At 35.2% G+C, this 20,298-nt stretch overlaps 1 protein-coding gene and 1 pseudogene across 5 annotated transcripts in view; both read right to left on the bottom strand.

The window, feature by feature from the left end:
- Positions 1-20,298, bottom strand: part of Stxbp3 (syntaxin binding protein 3) — a 52,199-nt gene that overhangs the window by 8,336 nt on the left and 23,565 nt on the right. For 4 of the 5 annotated variants that reach the window (XM_019204803.2, XM_019204804.2, XM_010605937.3 and 1 more), the window contains 11 exons: positions 20,100-20,254; positions 18,746-18,836; positions 15,367-15,491; positions 13,004-13,099; positions 12,830-12,887; positions 9,995-10,060; positions 9,118-9,198; positions 7,363-7,501; positions 6,973-7,079; positions 5,884-5,976; positions 5,218-5,303 (listed from right to left, as the gene is read on the bottom strand). In XM_019204803.2, coding sequence (XP_019060348.1) covers positions 5,218-5,303; positions 5,884-5,976; positions 6,973-7,079; positions 7,363-7,501; positions 9,118-9,198; positions 9,995-10,060; positions 12,830-12,887; positions 13,004-13,099; positions 15,367-15,491; positions 18,746-18,836; positions 20,100-20,254 — 1,097 coding nt within the window. The remainder of the gene's footprint in view (positions 1-5,217; positions 5,304-5,883; positions 5,977-6,972; positions 7,080-7,362; positions 7,502-9,117; positions 9,199-9,994; positions 10,061-12,829; positions 12,888-13,003; positions 13,100-15,366; positions 15,492-18,745; positions 18,837-20,099; positions 20,255-20,298) is intronic. The other variant, XM_033758195.1, reaches the window with a different exon arrangement.
- LOC117284045 lies at positions 17,824-17,951 on the bottom strand (annotated as a pseudogene).

The raw sequence follows: 20,298 nt of genomic DNA, 5'->3' as shown, positions 1-20,298 counted from the left end.
TAAATATGTAAGGTCATATCTACGTGGGTTTGATTACAGAAACTAATCAAGTATTCTCTAAATAATGAAAAAAAAAAGAATAATATAAGACTACAACAGCAAGAAGCAATTTAAATATGTTCAGGGACCATTTTCATCTCCAGAATTAAGGATTATTTTAATGTTACATCGCTGCCTTTTCTCTTTTTCTTTCCTTTTTAGTTTTATTTTAGGATTCCCTATTTTTAATGTTCATACAGAGATTTCTTTAACTGAAATACCGAATAGTTTCTTTGGTGTGAAAAACTATAATAGTACACAGGATCCTAATGAGATAATTAATAATGTGAAATAGGAAGTAAAGGGCTAAAGGTGTAGGGAAAGTGGGAAGGGTGGGGGAAAGGTAATAAGGGAGAGGAAACAAATATGAGAAACTGAAAAAATGGAAATAAAGTGTTTGTAAATGGGGGGGGGAGGAGGGGGTGAAGGGAGGGCAGGGACAAGGGGAAAAATGAGAATCAAGACCTATTATGTAAAGGTACAGAATCCCAATGATGAATGTAATTGTATTGTATACCTAGATTGTACCAATAACCTCAATAAAAAAAAAACTAAACATTTATAAGTAAATATATTAATTTATAAATTATAAATGTGTACCCAATAGATCATTTTATTACCCACTTTGGAAGCTATAGTTCCATATCAGCCCTAAGGCTCTGCAGTAAAGATGCCACAGTAAACTTTTAACAATGTTCTTAGTCTAGCCTTTGGCATGATCATTTTTATCCATCCACCAACTTAAAGAGTGTTGAGGCAGTAAACAAAAGGAGAAAGAATCAGGAATTGGTTTTGAAAGATGAAACATGAAGAAAATATACTTTTGTTCACACACAAGATAAAGTAAGGACATACATACAAAAACACAACTCTGGTTTTAAAACTTTCAAAAGAGAAAAACACTAAGAAAGGAAAAAAAAGGAAGAAATACTTCTGAAAACAATTATGTAATTCAAGTATATTTGAAAAATAAATAGAACTTCCAAAATGGAATAGTCACTGAAAAGAGAAAATAAAAAGAATTTGAATAGCAAACACAGTTTAAAGAGAGAACTACAGAATTGAAAACTAAAAATAAAAAAAAAATTTCAGAATGAAACATAAAAAGAAATAAAAAATCATGAGATATGAAGATAATAAATTCCTTCGAGAAAACCAAGGATACAGAAGAGGCAATATTTGAGGAATGTTTGAAAGCTATGAATTCTCAAATTGAAGAAACATAATAAAACCACAAGGAAAGAAAAACAAACTCTTAAGTATATATAATATAGAACATGTAAAGAGTATCAATGGCAAAAAACAACCCAAGGAAAAAGGCAAGTTTTCCACAAAGGACACTGCTGAAAGAAAACACACCCTTCCCCACAACTGTCTCAAGACCTAGAACAGCAGAATATTACCTAAAAGTGTTTGGTGAAGAGTACTGTGTACCTAGAAATTCACAGCTTGCTAAAGCTGTCATGTAAGAACAAGGACCAAAACTAGCGACTACCAATAGTCTACACTGAAGCAACTTCTATAGAAACAGTTCTGAAGGAAGGTAACTGTGCCCACAAAAAGGATATAGAAGTGATGAGCAATGTAACTGAATAACATGCACACACAACTAAATAAAAAATAACACTAACCCTGACCATTAAGTTTGGAATTAAAAAAGACAAAAGTAAAGTATATGATTGCTCAGGGCAAAGGTACTAATTACTCTCAAACTTTGTTGAGTCAAATATGTATAATAAAATTATTCTCGTTTCTTTTTTTTGGTACTGGGGATTGAACTCAGGTCCTGTGCTTGCAAGGCAGGCAGCAGAACTACTGAACTAAATTCCCAGCTCTGTATAATAAAGTTCTAAAGATAGTTGCTACATGAAAAAAAAACTAGTACACTCTGGAGAGAAGCGGGGAAAGAACTAAAGAAGTCCAAGAAAAGCTCTAGCCTCTCTAATAAATGTAGATGTACAGGAATGCTCAATGCCAGTTTTGTTTTGTTTTGTTTTTTTGATACTGGGGATTGAACTCAGGACCTTGCGCTCGCGAGGCAGGTGCGGCACCACTGAGCTAAATCCCCAGCCATCAATGCCAGTTTTGACAGTCTAAATTTTAACATGAGGAAAGTAGATGAACAAAATAGGATACTCATATAACTATATACCAACTGGCAGTGAAAATTTATCCATATATGAATCTGGGATAAATTCCATACACATAAGGGAAACAAGGTTGGTACCGGAGGACAAATGTATTTTGACACCATTTACACAAAGTTTTAAAAACAACTTTCTTTTTTACTTTTCTCAATGCAGAGACAAAATGCCCAAAACCTAAAGCTAAAGGAGGAAAGGCTTACGTTGGCTCACAGTTTATAGACGTTTCAGTCCATGGTCAGCTGGCTCCAAGGCAGGGCCAGCATGGCAGAGGGACATCACAGAGGAGAAATAGTCCTTAGCAAGGCAGCACAGGGAAAAGGCAGCCAGCAGTGAAGTAGCTAGCAGCAAGTGATGACAACAGCCCTCTTTCTGTCCCTTACATTCTATCCAGCCTACACACTCATAGGGCAGGCAGCACTCACACCCAGCCTGGGCCTTCCTATTATCCACACCCAGAACTATGCCAAGCTAATCAGTGGACTAATTTAGTCAGACACCCTTAATCCCAGCATCACACACTTAATTCCAGCATCACACACCCTAGATCCAGCCACCTCTGAAAAGCCTCACCTATGACCCAATGAGGCTATGGGGGACATCTATACATAAGTCGGAACACAGACATAAGCCATGACAGTAAGATAAAGAGGACTTGTAATCATGGTGGAATAAGGTAAGTTAGGAGATTCCCTTCTAAGAAACAAGTATATACGGCTGAATTAAATTGTGAGCAAATCAAAACACATTAAAAAAAAAAACCCCAAACCAAAACATTTCAGATCAACTAGAAAATGACCATACATACATACCAGACAATAAACTGAGCATTTACTCTTGCTTATTTTTTAATTTATCAGGTAAGAAAGGTGGTGGTCAATGTGTGACCTTCTAGTCTGAGACTACAACTTACCCCTTCTCTACCATCTATGAAACTATAGCTTTACTGACTTCAAGCTGGCAGTGAAAACTAGCAGTTTTATTGCCAGTGGTGGAAGACCTGATTCAAGGTGGAGTGCTAGTGGCAGGATTACAAAGTCTTGCATGTATTGCCACTTAAAAATGGTGTTCCTGCTTCAGAGCAAGAAGACCTGCAGCTTTGGGAGCTTAATGATATGCTTTCAATTTGAGCTGGGCAGCAAACAGGTCAGAAATTTAACAGGGAAGTCTTGGAAGTGAATAATCCAAAGAAGGCAAAGATAAACTCTCTAGTCAGTTAGCAGACTGTTAAACTACAATGTGCAGGGAAAACCTCAACAACCAGGGAAAATATGAGAAGAAAAAAAATCCCAGGAGATTCAAGTGCTGGTTATGTTGGAATGCATTCCTTAACCCACTCAGATGATCTGCAAAGGATATACAAACTTGAAGTTTCAATGTATAACCTCTGCCCAGACAATTATTGATCTCTGAACTACTATGCACAGAGGCAACCACTAAGAGTCAAGTTAAAAAATTAAGATTAAAAAAACTCAACAAAGATATTAATGGCTACATACAGCGAGAGAAAGATTCTCTAGTTTAAGTCCATACATATTATTACAATACAAAGCAACTCAGAGAGTTAACTCTAACCCATTTTCTGAAAGGTCTAATTTTCAACCAAAAGTAGATATACAAAGAATAGGAAAGTGTGATTCACTTTGGGAAAAAAAAGTAGTCAATATAAACTGATCTTGGGTAGATTTAGATTTTGAATTGAATCTTAAGCATATTGACCACTTTTCTTTTTCTCTCATTGAGTTTATTGGTACATTTTAGGTATACAGTTGACCACTTTTCTTACCTGAGAAGTTAAAAGATATTCAAGAGCAAATGCTCAGAATCCAGATCTTAGATCCAGGTTTTGGATTTGGCAACTTCAAAGCAGTTATTACAAATAAGAAAAAAATATGCTTAGCAGTTAGAAATGCAGTTTAGGGTTGAAGATACAGCTCAGTGGTAAAATACCTGCTTAGTATGAGCGAGGCCTTGTGTTTGATACTGCATACCACAAATGAAAGAGAAAGAAAAGAAAACCTAAAAAAGAAACAAATGGAAATTCTAAACATGAAAAGTACTATAGCTGAAATGAAAAAGTCACTAGATGAGCTCAAAAGCAGATCTGCCATGTCAGAAGAATTAGAGAATCTGAAGATAAACAGATACTACAAATCTAAAGAACAAAGTAAACAGAGCTTCAGTGACCTGTGGAACAATGTCAGTTCTTCCAACATATGTAACAGGAATTTCAGAAGGAGAGAGACAGAAGTACAGAAAGAACAGTTGAAAAAATAGTGCCAGTCCCCCAAATTTGCTGAAAATTATTAACTTGCACATCCAATACACTCAACAAACTCCAGGTAGAATAAAAACAAAGAGAACTGCACCTAGACAGAACAAAGATAGACTGCAGAGAGCCAAAGACCAAGAAAAAATATCCTGCAAATACAACTCAAGACACTGTTTAGGATGCAACTATAGATAGAAAAATGTTAAAGATAAACATCAAATTTAAGATAGGGAAGAAAGAAAGAATAATAAAATCAGAAAGTGATATACAAGGAAGTTTGAACTGTATTTATAATTTATTTGTTAACCTGGGTTTTAAGTTAAAGGAATGAATTATAATATTCTCTGTATCTTTCTGTTTTTGTTTTTCCTTTTGGTACCGGGGATTGAATTCTAGTCTTTGCACTTGCAAGGCAGGCCACTGAACCGCTGAACTAAATCCCCGGCCCTCTCTGTATCTTTCTGAATGTTTCAAATATTTCATCACAAAAACTATCAAAAGGATTAATCACTCTGTGACATTAAGAAGAAAGAGATGGGGACTTTGTTTTTAGGTTCATGAGATATTTAAAGATAATAAAGTACATTTTCATGCTGGTTACCTGAATTTATTTAAAACAAATTAAAAAAAAAAAACAAAACTACCTCTTATGTGACTATATACTTTAAAGAGAGTTGCCCAGTATGAATAACTGTACTATTTTCAATTTCAGTTTGTAGTATCATAATGTAAATTTCACTGACTTTTATTTATAAGTTTTACCTTACAGCTCCAGAGCCATTCCATACTGCTGGACACTGGGAACAATACGGCCATTCTTTTGAATCTAATCTATTATCAATGGCATCCTAGGGAAGAAAAGAGTTTACATCATCAAGAAAATATTGTAAATTCAGGACTTTATTGTGCATAAAGATCAAAACGTGTACTTTCTACTAATGAACACTAAAGATATACACATATTTAATATAATAAAATTAGCCCTTTTTTTGAAACCTAGAAGTATTTTCAAAAAGTAATGTAATAATTTATTTATTAAAACAATAGTTACTGCAGCCCTTTCTTCATTTAGAAGGTTCTTGCTTTGGAATGAGGACCTTTTAGCTCTGACACACCACTAAGGCCTTGCCCTTGAAAGCAGTGGCTCTAAACTGGGCCTAGGGACACTCAAGACAACCCAATGAGATGTGGAAAGTTTTCCCTTTCATTTAAAAAATTTTCCCCTTTTCAGTGTTACATTATATATGTATATACACATATATATATATTATATGTACAGATATAGTACAAACATCAGGTTTACCATGGTCACACGGTCAAAAGGTTGAGACCACTGATTTAAGGCATGATAGCAGAAGTGGCACTGACAAGTGAGCACAAAGGCCGAGTGTTGTGCTCACATGTAAGTAGAAATTTAATGATTTTTACCTCCATAATATCTTTGATAAAAGGTGTCCATCGAGAAAGTTGAAAAGTTTCTTCTGCTGACCGATCCTTTCTTAATGGTTTGCCTTGTTGAGACTATTTAGAGGAAAAAACCGTAATTTTACTCAGTAATATCATTATGTTTATGACCAAAAACATTGAACTTACTGGCTGATAATGAGAGTGAAAATATCTTTTTTAAAAAAATCACAATATATGTGGTCATACAACGTCACTGAACTTTTTGCACTTTACTGTTAAAATTTGAAATAGCATCAGGAAATATGTTTATTCAAAAAAGGTTTCAGGGCTGGAGATTTAGCTGAGCAGCATCTCGCCTGCCTTGCAAGTGCAAAGTCCTGAGTTTAATCCCCGGTACCACAAAAAAAAAAAAAAAAAAAAAAAAAAAAAAAGTTTCATAAAACAATGAGGAGAGGCATTCTAAAAAGAGTTCTTCCAAATTTGGCTTTAAGCCTTTTTTTTTTTAATGGCAGTACTGGGGATTGCACTGAAGCTACATTCCTAACATCTTTTTTTATTTTTTATTTTGAGACAGAATTTCCCTAAGTCACTAAGTTGCCCAGGCTGAACTCGAACTTGAGATCTGATTGCTTCAGCTTCTCAAGAGCTAGGATACACAGGTATGTGCCACTGTGCCTAGCTTGAGCCTAAATATTTTTAAAAAGAGAATATTATTATTTTCTTTGCTGTGCTAAAGGTTAATGTATACTAAAATATGGTATTTTCTATAATGAACAAGAGAAAAGTGTAAGAAAACAATTACAACAGAAGGCATAAAATATAAATTCACTAAGAAAAATCTACTTAACCAAACTGCTCACATATGGGAAAGATAACAAAATTTTAATTGCTTAATAATGATAAAAATTTATAAGGTAATAGTAAGAAGACTATCGAAGGGGCCAGGAATTTAGTCCAATGGTTCTGTCACCTGCCTTGCAAGTGAAAGTTTCCAAGTTTGTCCCTTAAAAAAAAAAAAAAAAAAAAAAAAAAGACTATTCACACAGCTTTTCACATATAAAAACATAATTAATGCAAACCACCACACATGTACCATGTAAAATTTCTTACTTGGGGAACAATGGGAACACCAAGGTAACTCCAGTTTCGAATCATGTCACTCTCATTTTCTATCTTTACGTTCTGAATCAATCGGTCCAAATTTTCTTCTGTGGTCCCTTAGATATATAAAAATATGAGCACACAATCACATAATTGCTACTGCAATCAATTCCAGTTTTTATGTAGTACTCATAAAGTTTTTAAGAGCAAACAGTCCAATCATATCCCCCCTTAAGTCTTCTCTCAATTTCATATTTTTCTTCATATATACTTTAACTAAATTTGACTTAAGCCACTACATTTAAGTTTTCAAAGATTCTCTAAAAATCAGTGGTAAATCAATTATTAAAAAGTGATTTCAGAACTAGGCATTAATGAATTCATGAAAATCTCCATTACCATTAATACTGAAGATGTACAGCAGGATCGCTCTTATTTTATCACAATTATCATGATTTTTGTTCAGTAGAACTGGAAGGAGTACTCGCATAGCATCTTTCACCTTCTGTCCTTCTGCATCAGTTCCAAGTGCCAGGTCCTTAATGGAAATAAAAGTTAGTGGTCTAAAGTCCAAATTAATTTTTTTGTTAAAAATATCCCCCCTTTTTGGGAGGGGGTACTGGGTATTGAACCTAGGACCTTCACAATGAGCTACATGCCTAGCCTCTTTTTTATTCTGAAAGAGAGTCTTGCTAAATCACTAAGTTACCCATACTTGAACTTATGATCCTCCTGCCTCAGCCTCCCAAAGTGCTGGGATTACATGCATGTACTACGCCTGGCTCTTAAAAATATGTTATTAAATCACCAAATTTTAATGGAACACTGCTAACATTTCATAGGAAAATGTGGCTATCATTTATAAACTATTCATTGTACAAAATGCAAAAGGTCAAAATAAATCAGAGAAGAAAACCATTAATGCTAAACACATCCAATGTGGTGGCCCCCCAGCCAACCGTGGCTACTGTGCACCTGAAGTGTAGTCAACCAGGATTAAAATGTGCTATGGATGCACAATACTACATCTTGAATACCTGGTATGGAAAAAAGAGTGGAAAACATCTCACTAATCATGTTTATATTGATTACATGCTGAAATAATATTTTGGATGTATCAGGTTAAGTCAAACATATTATTACTATTGTACTTTTTCCTTTTAACTTTGCACTAGAATGTAGCTACCAGAATACATTTTCTTCCTTTTTGAGATAGGGTCTTGCTGTGTTGCACAGTCTGGCCTGGTATGCTTGATCCTCTTATTTCAGCATCCCGAGTAGTTAGAGGAGGCCGGTGCCACAGCCTTTGGCTTTGCTAGGACATTCAGTATATGTCACTTGCATCTAACATTTTCTGTTAGAGCATGATGCTGTACTCAGTTGAGGCATTATATAAACAGCTTTTTAAAACAAATAAAATGGCCCTATACAGTGTTCTGTAGGATGTTATAGTCAGTGCTTCACCTCCTGAATAAGTCCTGCCAACAATGCCAACCCCAAATAAGGCTCCAAAAACGTAAAACATACCATTTAGCCAAACATGCTAATTAAGATACTATATGGCTGCTTATTAATGTTTGCGGTGCTGTAGTTTGAATCTGGACTGTTCCAAAAAGGTCCATGTGTTAAAAGGCTTGACTTCCAGTGTGGTGCTACTGGGAGATGGTAGAACCTATTGGGAGATGGGCTTTGGAGGTGTTCAGGTCACTGGGGCTATGCCCCAATGGTTATGGTAGAATCCCTGCCCCTTCCCCTTTCTCTCTTTTGCTGTCCAGCTGTGGGGTGTGTAGTTTTGTTCTGTCACACACTCTTATGAAGTGCGATCTCATCACAAGCCTAAAAGCAACAAGGACAACTCCAAAAATATGAGCCTTATGCATGCTTAGTATCTACAAGGTATTTGATCCCTAACACTAATAACAAAAATAAAAACTGTGACCCTTTGTATGTTTACTATTTCAGATGTTTGTTATAGTAACAGAAAGCTAACACAGTGGAAAATTGTGTATTAAGTACTGATCAGTGGGTCCCCTTTTACAGGTCTGTGATTCCATGAAAATCAACAGTTGCAGTGAGCAAAATTATATATTCTAACTTACAAAGTTCATTTTGGAAATTTATTATGAATGTAGGTATTTCTGATATTGTACATACTTGTTCAGTTTTGCAGAGTTTTTCTATATTGAGTTTAAACTTATTCATGCAATCTTCTGCTAAGTTAAGATGAACAACTTGCTGAAAAACAAAATAAACTGATCATTTAGAGCATTTTAATTACTTTTTGTACAACTAGCAATTTTAAATGTTTGAGAGAGGCCAAAAGAAAAGTATGGGCTTAGGTGAAAGAAAGTAACATGTAGGCAACGGAACCAACTCAAGAAAGGTGAGAATAAGACTGATAGGGGATAATCAATAGACAGCAAAAAAAAAATTTAAGTGCTAAATTTGTGTCGAGAGTAATGAAAATTAAGGTAAGAAGACAACAGTGAAACCTTGAAATGTTTTATTTGTATTATTTGTTCTTGCTTAGGGTGCAATGATAAAAAGTAGGGCCGGGGATTTAGCTTAGCGGTTCAGTGGCCTGCCTTGCAAGCGCAAGGACCCGAGTTCAATCCCTGGTACTGCCCCCCAAAAAAGTATAAAGTTATTTTGACAGTGATTTGTAAAAAAAAGCTAGAACAGTGAAAAAAAAATTTATCTCACCACACAGCTTAAATGCTGTTAAATATATTAATATATAACAATTTAAAGAAGCATGTAAAATAACAACCATGGGTCAATCTAGTGTTGAATTTTCCTATGAGGTTGGTAAAAATTATTCTGTTCAGTTGTTCAGGACAATGATAAAAAAGTTTAAGCTGGATTTGAATAAAACTAGAGGATACATGTAGAGAAGTTACTAGGAAGCTTGGATATTGGGAATATTTCTCAGATACAAAGCTTAAGTATTCCATAAGATCACTGTTAAGGCTAGCTACAGAACAGGATAGACAAACTAAAAATAAGTCACATTATATGTAACACTGCTTACCTTAGTAATTTGTTTACGGAAATGTGGCATTTTTTTCATCAATTGGGTAAGAGCACTAAGTGATATCTAGGAAAAATTAAAAATATTTTAAGCACACTTATGATTCTGTTATTCTATAATTCCTTAATAACCTTTCAATCAGAGAATTTTAAATATTATCGAATCTAGTTAACATTAAACTTTTGGCACAATTTAAAAAGAAAGTATCAGGGGTTTCTAATATCAATCACAATAAAGTAGTTGACATCAAAATTCTCCCTCCATAAACAAAAACAACAGCTTTTAGTCAACGGATAAAAAATAACTCTGAGTGAAGGACACATCTGAGGGAGGGAAAGCACAGAGGTGATCCTTGCATTCACTCTGCCTTTTCCCTGGGGGATATTTTCCAAACCACAGAGAAAGTAAGGAGAGTTAAAGTAGAAAGCAATTATCTCTCTGGACAAAGAATAAAGATCAGAGTTTAAGGCTGCTGAAGCAGGGTTTAGGTAGCAGGGTACTAAAAAGGAGCTAGCTAGAACATAAGCCTAAAATATGTAATGTAGTTACCCTTGGGCCCCTAACCTGCATGTGTACAGGCCATAATTCTCAAGGGCCTAGTGGAGAACAACTACTAAGTAGTTAAGTGATGGACAGAGATGCCAGCAGGATATTAGCAGAAAATGCTAGCATCCTCTGATCTAGACAAAGTAGAGACCAAAGTGAACATCTCAGACATTAAGTCCTACAACTATGCCTTAAGACTAAGTGCAAAGATGAAATACATTCACCATAGCACTGTTTAACATAAAATCTCAAGAGAATCTCAAGGTTATTCTTCAGCAATTTAACTGAACCTCAACACTATCTGTAATCATCCACAAGGTCTAGAATACAATTAAAAATTAATGCACAAGTGAAACAAGAAAGTAATCAATACTCAAGTGATAGAATAAGTTTCTAAGGATGACATCTTTGGTTCAGAAACAATGATCCAGAAACAATGGACCAAGGGGATGGAGCCCGAGGTATCACAGAGAATAAGTGGAGTGAGACATTGACAGCTTTAATGAAATGAACCTCTTGGAGTCCCTTCTCCAAGGCATCTAAGCCTATGGTTTGGAAACCCTTCTGCCTTCCATTTTTTCTTATAATCAAGGGTTACACTGTGATCATTCAAACTTATTCTGGGAATAGAAAAACGACCACATTTGCCATACTGATTCTGCAGCTGACTGAACTGGACCTAAAGACTATCCAGACTTTGGTCCTGGAACAGGCTCAGGGTCTGGGAATTTAGCTCAGTGATTCCATTGCCTGCCTCATAAATGCAAGGACCTGAGTTTGATCCCCAGTACAAAAAAAAAAAAAAAAAACGAAAAAAAAAAAATAATGCACGAGAACAGGCTCAGGAGCCACAGAAAGTGGCAGTGTCATTAAGAGATTTATACAGGTGTCTCTCTTGTCACACCTGCACTTCAGGCACCAATGTGTATGCTGAGGTGCAGAAGCTGTGGTGGAAGATGGGCTAAGTTGTCTAGGGTGGTCTCAGACTAGCAATCTTCCTGCTTTGGACTCCTGAGTAGCTGGAATTACAGGTATGCGCTACTATACATGACATAAATGTCGCTTTTCGAGGCTAGAGGAACTGTGAATGTTTTTCAGACACCCTTTTCTTTGGGGTAGGCTCTTGCCCCTGGTGCTACCTTCTCCTAAAATACACCACTCCATTTCCGTAACTAGTGACCTCCAAATCTTGGAGGTTCTCTCTAGCCCAGCTGAATCCTTCTGAAAATGATTCAAGGGGCTGTAGAACACGTAACTCAAGCTCATTTGCCAAAATTCTGCTGAGAATCATGTACTGCATTAACAATGTTTCAGTCAACAATGGACCACACATGATGGTAGCCCAAAGAGATCACATCACCTTGTAATACTACAGCTGCTTTAACCTGTGTAAACACACTGTAATAATGTTACCTGACCAAATCTCCTGCTGACACACTTCTCAGAATATATCCTATTGTCAGGCAACTTGTGTCAGTATACACAGAATGATATTACTACTACAAAAAATGGGGGAAAAAGCCTACTGAAATACGTAACACTGGCAAAGCTCAAAATTTCATATTGAGTCAAAGAGGGCAGACAAAAAAGAGCACATAGCATAAGATTTTATTTACGTGAAATTCAAGTACAAGTAAAAACAATATAAGATGATAGAAATCAGAACAAGAGTTCATTTTTGGCAGGAGGGAACTGACTGGGAAAGGATAAGAAGAAACTTTCTGGTATGAGGGAAATAGTCTGTATTCTTGATTTAGCTGGTTGTTCCATAAATGCATAAATAAAAAAACTATCCAGGATACATTTAAGATTTGTATGCTTTACTTATGTAAAATATACCTTAAAATAAAACATCCCAACAACACATTGATGAAATGTGTTTTTAAAAGACTAAATGGTCTTTCTAAAATAAACTTTAAAGAAGCAAGACTGACAAAAATGTTGCTAATTTTTGAAATGAGATAATGGGTATATGGGAGTTTATTTTCTTTACTTCTTTGAATGTTAAGAATGTTTCCCAGGGCTGGGATTTAGATCAGTGGTTCTGCCATCTGCCTTGCAAGAGCAAGGAAGGACCCGAGTTCGATCCCTGGTACCAAAAAAAAAGAATGTTTCCCAAATGGAAAGTTAAATATAATAAAAACTGATGACAAAGTTTAAAATTCACCTTTACCTTTTTTTTTGTATGGGGGATCAAACTCGGGTCCTTGTGCTTGCCAGGCAGGCGGCAGAACCACTGAACTAAATCCTTGGCCCTTTTACCATTATTTTGAAAATTAAGACTCTTACCTTTCCTTCTGTTGCTTTCTTTGTTGATGAAATTTCCTTCATAAGCTTTGGAATTTCTCTGTCAAATTGTGAAAGAATTCTTTAAGTAGAATTCTTTAAAAAAACTTTTAAAGTTATAAAATATACATAATATTTTAAAGATATGGAATAAAAATTAAAAAGGTTTTCACATACTCTAACACAACTGCAATATGTCGATGTCGGATTCTGACCCAGAGGTCATCATCTTCTTCCAGGATTGCCTCCTTTTCTTTCCCATCTGTTTTATACCTACAAGTAGACAGATGCATAAAACTTCTGGACTTTTTGCCCCCAAAGTGGAAGAAACATTTTTACAATCAAAAATTCTGAAAAGAAACTGAAAAAAACAAAACAAAACAAAACAAAACCCTGGTAATTCTGAAGAAGCAAAGTGATTCAAAGCAACCTAGGTCTTATGACACCTTTTCTTTTTTTATGTTGAGGGGAGACTGATTAGCGCTCAAACATAGAAGAAGCACTAGAGATCAGCCAGAAGTTTGTTGCAATAAACTAAGTGAAAAATTACACTGACTCGGACTAGTTTGGATTCTGGTTAGATTTCAAAAATATGTCCATAAAGATTTGTGGATTAATCCAATGCTTTTGGACTTAATTGGTTGTAAGATGTGAGAGAGGAGACGACTAAAGTTTTGGGTGTAAATGAACCGTAAGTTGCCATGGGGAAGACTGTAATTGGAGCAGTTCAAAAGAGGAGATCTGGATTTCAGCTTTGGAAGTTTATAGTGTTCTTTAGACATTCCAAGTGGACATATCCAGTAGATAGTTGGATATGAGTTTGAAGTTCAGGAAGGATATATAGACCTAAAGAATAACAGAGATAAATAACACTGCTCCTGGAAATTCTAAATGCAATGCTTAAAACAACATTTTTGTTAGAAAAATAGCTACACTGATGTCCTATGTTAACAAACATTGAGTACAAATAAAGAAAAACTCAGAAATCAGGATATAAACAGAGTGAAGATAAAAATACAATATACAAAATTATTTTAACAATATTTGGTTTAAGAAAAACTTAAGTATCATCAATTATCAAGTTATTTTCTTAGAAGAACTACTAAAATATAATTAAACATAAAATTTCAGAAATTAATTTTCATTTTTACTACTGTGCTCAAGCAATAATCTTAGCTTTCTTTTTTTGGTGCCAGGGATTGAACTCGGGTCCTTGTGCTTGCAAGGCAGGCCACCGAACCGCTTAGCTAAATCCCCAGCCCAATAATCGTGGCTTTCTGAAAATTGCCAGTTTGACTTTTTTTTTTGATACCAGGGATCAAACTCAGGCCCTTGTGCTTTTGAGGCAGGTGGCGGAACCCCAGAGCCAAATCCCCAGCCCTGAAAATTGCCAGTTTGGATTTAGTGATCATTATATTGAAAAACATTTAATTAATTTATACATATACACACACCCATAAATGATGTACTAGTGAGGCAGGTGGTGGGTTTTTTTTTTTTTTGGTACTGGGGATCAAATTCAAACCCTTGCGCTAGTGAGGTAGGTGGCAGCACCACTGAGCTAAATCCCTGGCCTTCTATAAACGATATGCAAAGATAAGTAAAACGGTTCTTTTATGGGAAAACTATTTCATTTTTTCATTTAGCTTTTTATTTGACATTAGTTTTAAAGTAAGTATGTTTATGTCAAGATTAAGTAAGGAAGTACCAAAAATGGTAAAACTGTGCCTATTCTTTGTGTGTGGTACAAGGGATTGAACTCAGGACCCTTGCCTGGAGCAATATTTCCAGTCCTTTAAAAAAAAAATTTTTTTTTTTTTTTTTGAGACAGGGTCTCACTATGTAGTTGAGACTGACCTGGAACTCATTGTATAGCCCAGGCTGGTCTCGAACTCACAGCGATCCTCCTGCTTCAGCCTCCCAAGTGCTGGGATTACAGGTGTGCACCACCACGCCCAGCTCTTTTTTAAAAATTTTGAGACAGTGTCTCACTAAGTCACTAGCATGCCCAGGCTGGGCTTAAACTTGCAATCCATTGGACTAAATAAACTGTGCCGATTCTAATAGCCATTCTATTTTGTTTTCTAGTATCATAATCTTTTAAAGTTGATTATACTGACAAGATACTTCTGGGCTCATAATTCACAATAATTATAGTTTAACAATTTTGAATATGGTTTCTACTTCAAACATGTTAAGGAGGGCCCTGATATTTATTCTTAATATAAGTGAAAAGTCCGAATTCTACATATTTAAATGTAGCTCTCTTCTTGACTCATGAGACAAACACATTCAAAAAACTCTAAAGCTTAGATGGGGTTTGAATCTTCCTGCCTTAGCCTCCCAGTGCTAGGATTATAGGCATGCACCACCTTGTCTGGCTCAGCATATATTTCAATAATTACAGAAGAGACAGATAAAATGTCTGAATAAAAAAGGATATATGTCTTTCAGATTTGTGATTCCTATGTAAGCCATAAAGCACTCATATATTATCCTGTTTATATTGTCCCTTTATATATTTGTCAAGTTATACTTGCTTGTATGTGTCATTCTCAATTGGTAGTAGATCATATGCCATCGCCTGAAAGGTCAGTTCATGTAGGATAGTGGATACAGGATCAAAGCCACGATCAATTATTAAGAGCTGGGAATGAGTTTTACCCTAGGATAACAAGAAAAAAAAATTCAATTTCTTTGTGCGAACACATTTTTATAAAAGTAGATTTTTCTTAAATTCTTATCTTTTTCCCCACCAAAAGCACAATAAAACAAATGGTTAATTCCTTAACAATGTGAAGCTATATCGAAAGAGGAAAATATGAGTGGCACACATGGCAAAAACCAAGACTACTTAACTAAAAGCTCTCGCAATTAGAGGGTGTAATTAACAATAATATATATAAAATATCTATTTATTTATTTATTTATTTTTGGTACCAGGGATCAAACTTGGGACCTTGCACTTCAGAGGCAGGCGGTGGCACCACAGAGCTAAATCCTTGGCCCAATATTAACTTTTCCTTTAAGAAAGTAACATTTGGGGGTGGGGATTTAGCTCAGTGGTTCTACTGCCTTCCTCACAATCACAAGGACCCTGGTTCGATCTCCAAAGAAAGTAACATTTGGCTTATTTTATTATGAATTCAGCTCCATACACACTAAAATGGATATAAGGTATAAATAATAGCTACTACTTGAGCACTTTGTTAGACATTTAAAAAAATTGTTTATTAGTGTTTGTAGTACACACACTTCTTGTATGGTGTTAGTGCATGTTCATAATTCCTTTTTTCATTTCCTTTCTCTCCTCTCCTTCCATCTTTTGACCTTCTCAGTTGAGAAAGGTCTCTCTCTACTTCCTATTATCTATCTTTTATTTTGCTCTTTACTTATAATTGGGTTTCTTATGTAAGAGGAACCATGGGATATTTAGGCTTCTATGTCTGCTTTACTACACTTATCATTTGATGTTCCCAAGGAGCCTGCATTTTCCTAAAAATGACTCAAGTTTATCTTTATTTATGACATTTATTTATTTATATATACATTTACTTTATCCATTCATCTGTTGATAGACATACAGGCTGCTTCCAAAATTTAGCAATTATGAATCGTGCTGCAATAAACATGGGTATGCATGTATCACTGTGATTAAAAATTTTGGTATGCAAGAAATACACATGCAGGGCTGGAGATTCAGCTCAGTGGCATCATGCCTGCCTGAGTTTGATCCCTAGTATCAAAAAACAACAACAACAAAAATACACATAAAACTTCAATTAATAGATGTATTATTTCAGGGTTCTTATAGCAACCCTGTGAGACAGGTATCATATTTGATATTGAGGGCAGTAGGGCTTGAAATTAAGTAATTTGCCTAGTCACACAGGTTGTAAGTGGCAGAATGGAGTTTCAAATTCAAGACTGCTTCACTTGAATACTTGTGTTTCTAATCTCTGTGCTATTTTAAAAGATTATATTGATCTCAATTAAGATAAAAAATCATAGTGAAAGCCAACAATATATGTGAACTATGAGTCTTCAGAAATAAAAAGGAAAAAGACCCTGCAATATAAGTGCTATATCAGAGCTTGGGACTTAATGACACTTATGTTGACCTTAAGTCAGAAAAGGGTTCAAAAAGGAGGTGACATTTACCAGATCAAAAGGGGTCATTTTATCAGTGAAAAAGGGGTATCAAGCATTTGAAGGAGGTACAATTTCCCAGGCAGAAAGAATGGAAAAGACAAGTTTGTTACTTTATGTAGTTTGTGCTTGTCTTTTGAAATTGAGAAGAACTAAACATATTTACTAATATGATTGTATACCTCTTCATTTATACTTAGCCATTTTATCTTCACAAAATAGATCAGAAGAACAGCTTTTATTGTATCTTCAAACCAAAAATGGTTAGCTTTTAAAGTAATATAACATCTAAACTAACATCCTTCCTTCCAGCAGTTTTTATTACAGTGTAGCTTTCTAGTGGTAAATTTTGCCTCGTTTCTATACCTCTATCCAAAGAATCTTGTTACGTATGCAATAAACTCTTTTATTATAATTCTTTTAAAACAATTTTTAGTGTGTTTTCAGGACATAATGATTACATTCACCATGAGGATATGTACATGCATGTAACACATCTTAATTCTTTTTACTTCTCCTTCCTCTTCCCTTTCTCCCTCCATCTCTAGGTCTCTTTTCCATTTGCAAAAGATTCTATCTTCCTGGGCCGGGGATTTAGCTCAGTGGTTCTGCCTGCCTGCCTTGCAAATCCATGGTCCCAAGTTCTCTCCCCAGTACCAAAAAAAAAAAAACAAAAACAAAAACAAAAAACCCATCTTCCTGACTCCTACCATCCATCCTTTATTTTGTTCTTTATTTATACTTTGGGTTTCTCATATAAGAAAAATCATACAGGGCCGGGGATTTAGCTCAGCGGTTCGGTGGCCTGCCTTGCAAGCGCAAGGACCCTAGTTCAATACCCGGTACCAAAAAATAAGAAAAATCATATAATATTTAAGCCTGCTACATGTGCAAGGGCATTGCTAATCTGTGTAAGGCATTGCTGATCTTCTCTGTATCATTCCAGTTTTAGTATATGTGCTGCTGAAGTGAGCTCTATGTTATAATAATTTTTGAAGCTCAAGAGTTTCTTCCTTTAGGGTGCCTTCCACGCCCCAGCTTATGTTCCCGTTGTACTCCATATATTATTCTCTCACTGCACTTATATAGCACTGTAATTGGTGGCTTCCTCTTCTAAACTATGAACAGTTTCTTCCTTTCATTCTCCAGCTATTGTAATATGGCTTCCCAGTCCTCTGGTACCACCTCTGCCAGTATCCTCGGGCTCTGTTCTCTAACCACACCTACAAGCTGGTATTCCCCAGTCCAACCTTAGTCTCCAATTACACCATCTTTATAAAATGGTAACAACAGCCATCATTCATTAAGCTCTTACATAAAGGTACTTATTATTTCATCTGTATTTACAGGTTGAAAAAACTCAAGGTCGCAGCTAGTAATCGCAGGAATTCCAACATTTGTTAAATATTAACTCATTGGAAAGGATTATTCTAAGGACTTTATAAATATTAACTCATTTAACCTGCTCAATAACTTATAAAATAGGTATTCTATTGTTATCCCCATTTTATAGAAAAAAATTTTGGTGTAATTTATATAATTTGTCCAAATTAATATAACTATGAATTAAATGGCAGAGCTAAGATGTGGACACCAATGCTTATATCTTCCCCTCTAGACCACACTACTAAGGTTTTCACTACTGTCTTTGTTAATGATTCTCAAATCAGTTCTGGAGGTTTATGTTAACGATTCCCACATCAGTATTAGAAAATGAATATAAACAACATAGACTTTATGTATAGTCACTATGTTCCTTTTATATATTACCTTTATTAGGCTCTTTTCATCAATCTTGTAGTAGTCTTCAAGTTTCTTTTCAACCAGTTGTGCAAGCTTACTGGCATTATCTAGAGGCTTACTAAAAATAGAAAATATATTTAAACCTTTATCTTTCTTTTGATATCATAATGTTGAATTTTAAAACTAAACTACACAGGGCTGGAGATTTAGCTCAGTGGTTCCGCCACCTGCCTCACAAGCACAAGGTCCTGAGTTTGAAGCCCGGTACCAAAAACAAAAACAAAAACAAAAAACCGAACCACACAACTTATTTATAAAATGGTTATAAAATGAAAAAATTTTTAAATTTTAATTAGTACATGTTTGCAATACATAATGATTACATGGGGAGTAGGTGCATGTATATAACACATCTTAATTTGTTTTGAATTCCCTTTCCCTTCCCTCCCCTCCATCTCTTGGTCCCCTTCCTATCAGAGAAAGACCTAGGGCTGGGGATTTAGCTAAGTGGTTCTTCTGCCTGCCTCACAAGCACAAGGACCCGAGTTCAATCCCCAGTATCAAAAAAAAAAAAAAAAAAAAAAGAAAGAAAGATCTAGCTTCCTACTTCCTATTATCTGACTTTTTATTTGGCTCTTTATTTATATTTTGGTCTTCTCATATAAGAGAAACCATGTGATATTTAGGCTTATACGTCTGATTTACTTCACTTAACATTATGGTTTCAAGGTGAATTCATTTTCCTGAAAAATGACTGAAGTTTATTCTTTATCGCAGAGTAGTACACTCCATTGTGTGTAAATACCACATTTTGTTTATCCATTCACCTGCTGATGGATATATAGGCTGCTTTCAAGGTTTAGCTATTATGAATTGGGCTGCTACAAATACTCATATATCACTGTAGTATATCTTTAACTATTTTGAGAAGTCACCTGGAAGGGGAATAGTTGGGTCAAATGGAATTTCTAGTTTTAGTTTATTGAGGAATCGCCATACCGATTTCCATAGTGGTTGTACTAATTTACATTCCCACTAAGGCCTCTAGATACTTAAGACTTTATAACAAGTATCCAGATGATTTAAATTTGGTGGAAATTTAATGATAAAACATTAAATGCAAGACTGTACATCATAACAGAGACATTTCCTCTAAGCATTCCTTAAGCTTATGTGAAAAAAAAAAGCTGTCTGTAAACGGTATAACATTTAACTCTGACATTCAGTAACAGAAGCATTAATCTGAAATTTAAGCCTTAAATTTAAAATGTCCTACATATAGAGCAATGTAATTGTACAAAGAAAGTATATTTTGCAAATCAATACAAAAAAGCACAGAGTTATTACTTGCCTGTAGATGAGATGCACTACTGTGCCTTACCTTTTATATCTTACTCCAGGATTTTCATCCAAAGTAGCACATACTGTAACTATTTGCTCTGCCATTGCTTCCATGATGGCGTCTTTTCCGTTGGCATTCCCAGAGACTGGACTATAGCAGTAATAGAATGCATCTGGTACATTAAGAGTATACACCTAAGTTAGGCCAAAAAAAGTTACTGTCAATCTAGAGAACTAAT

The sequence above is a fragment of the Fukomys damarensis genome, unplaced genomic scaffold (assembly GCF_012274545.1).
Source record: "Fukomys damarensis isolate Sample0158 unplaced genomic scaffold, DMR_v1.0_HiC HiC_scaffold_33, whole genome shotgun sequence".
Taxonomy (NCBI): Eukaryota; Metazoa; Chordata; class Mammalia; order Rodentia; family Bathyergidae; genus Fukomys; species Fukomys damarensis.
Note: the sequence above shows the minus strand (reverse complement) of the source record. Positions and strands in the feature narration are given on the sequence as shown.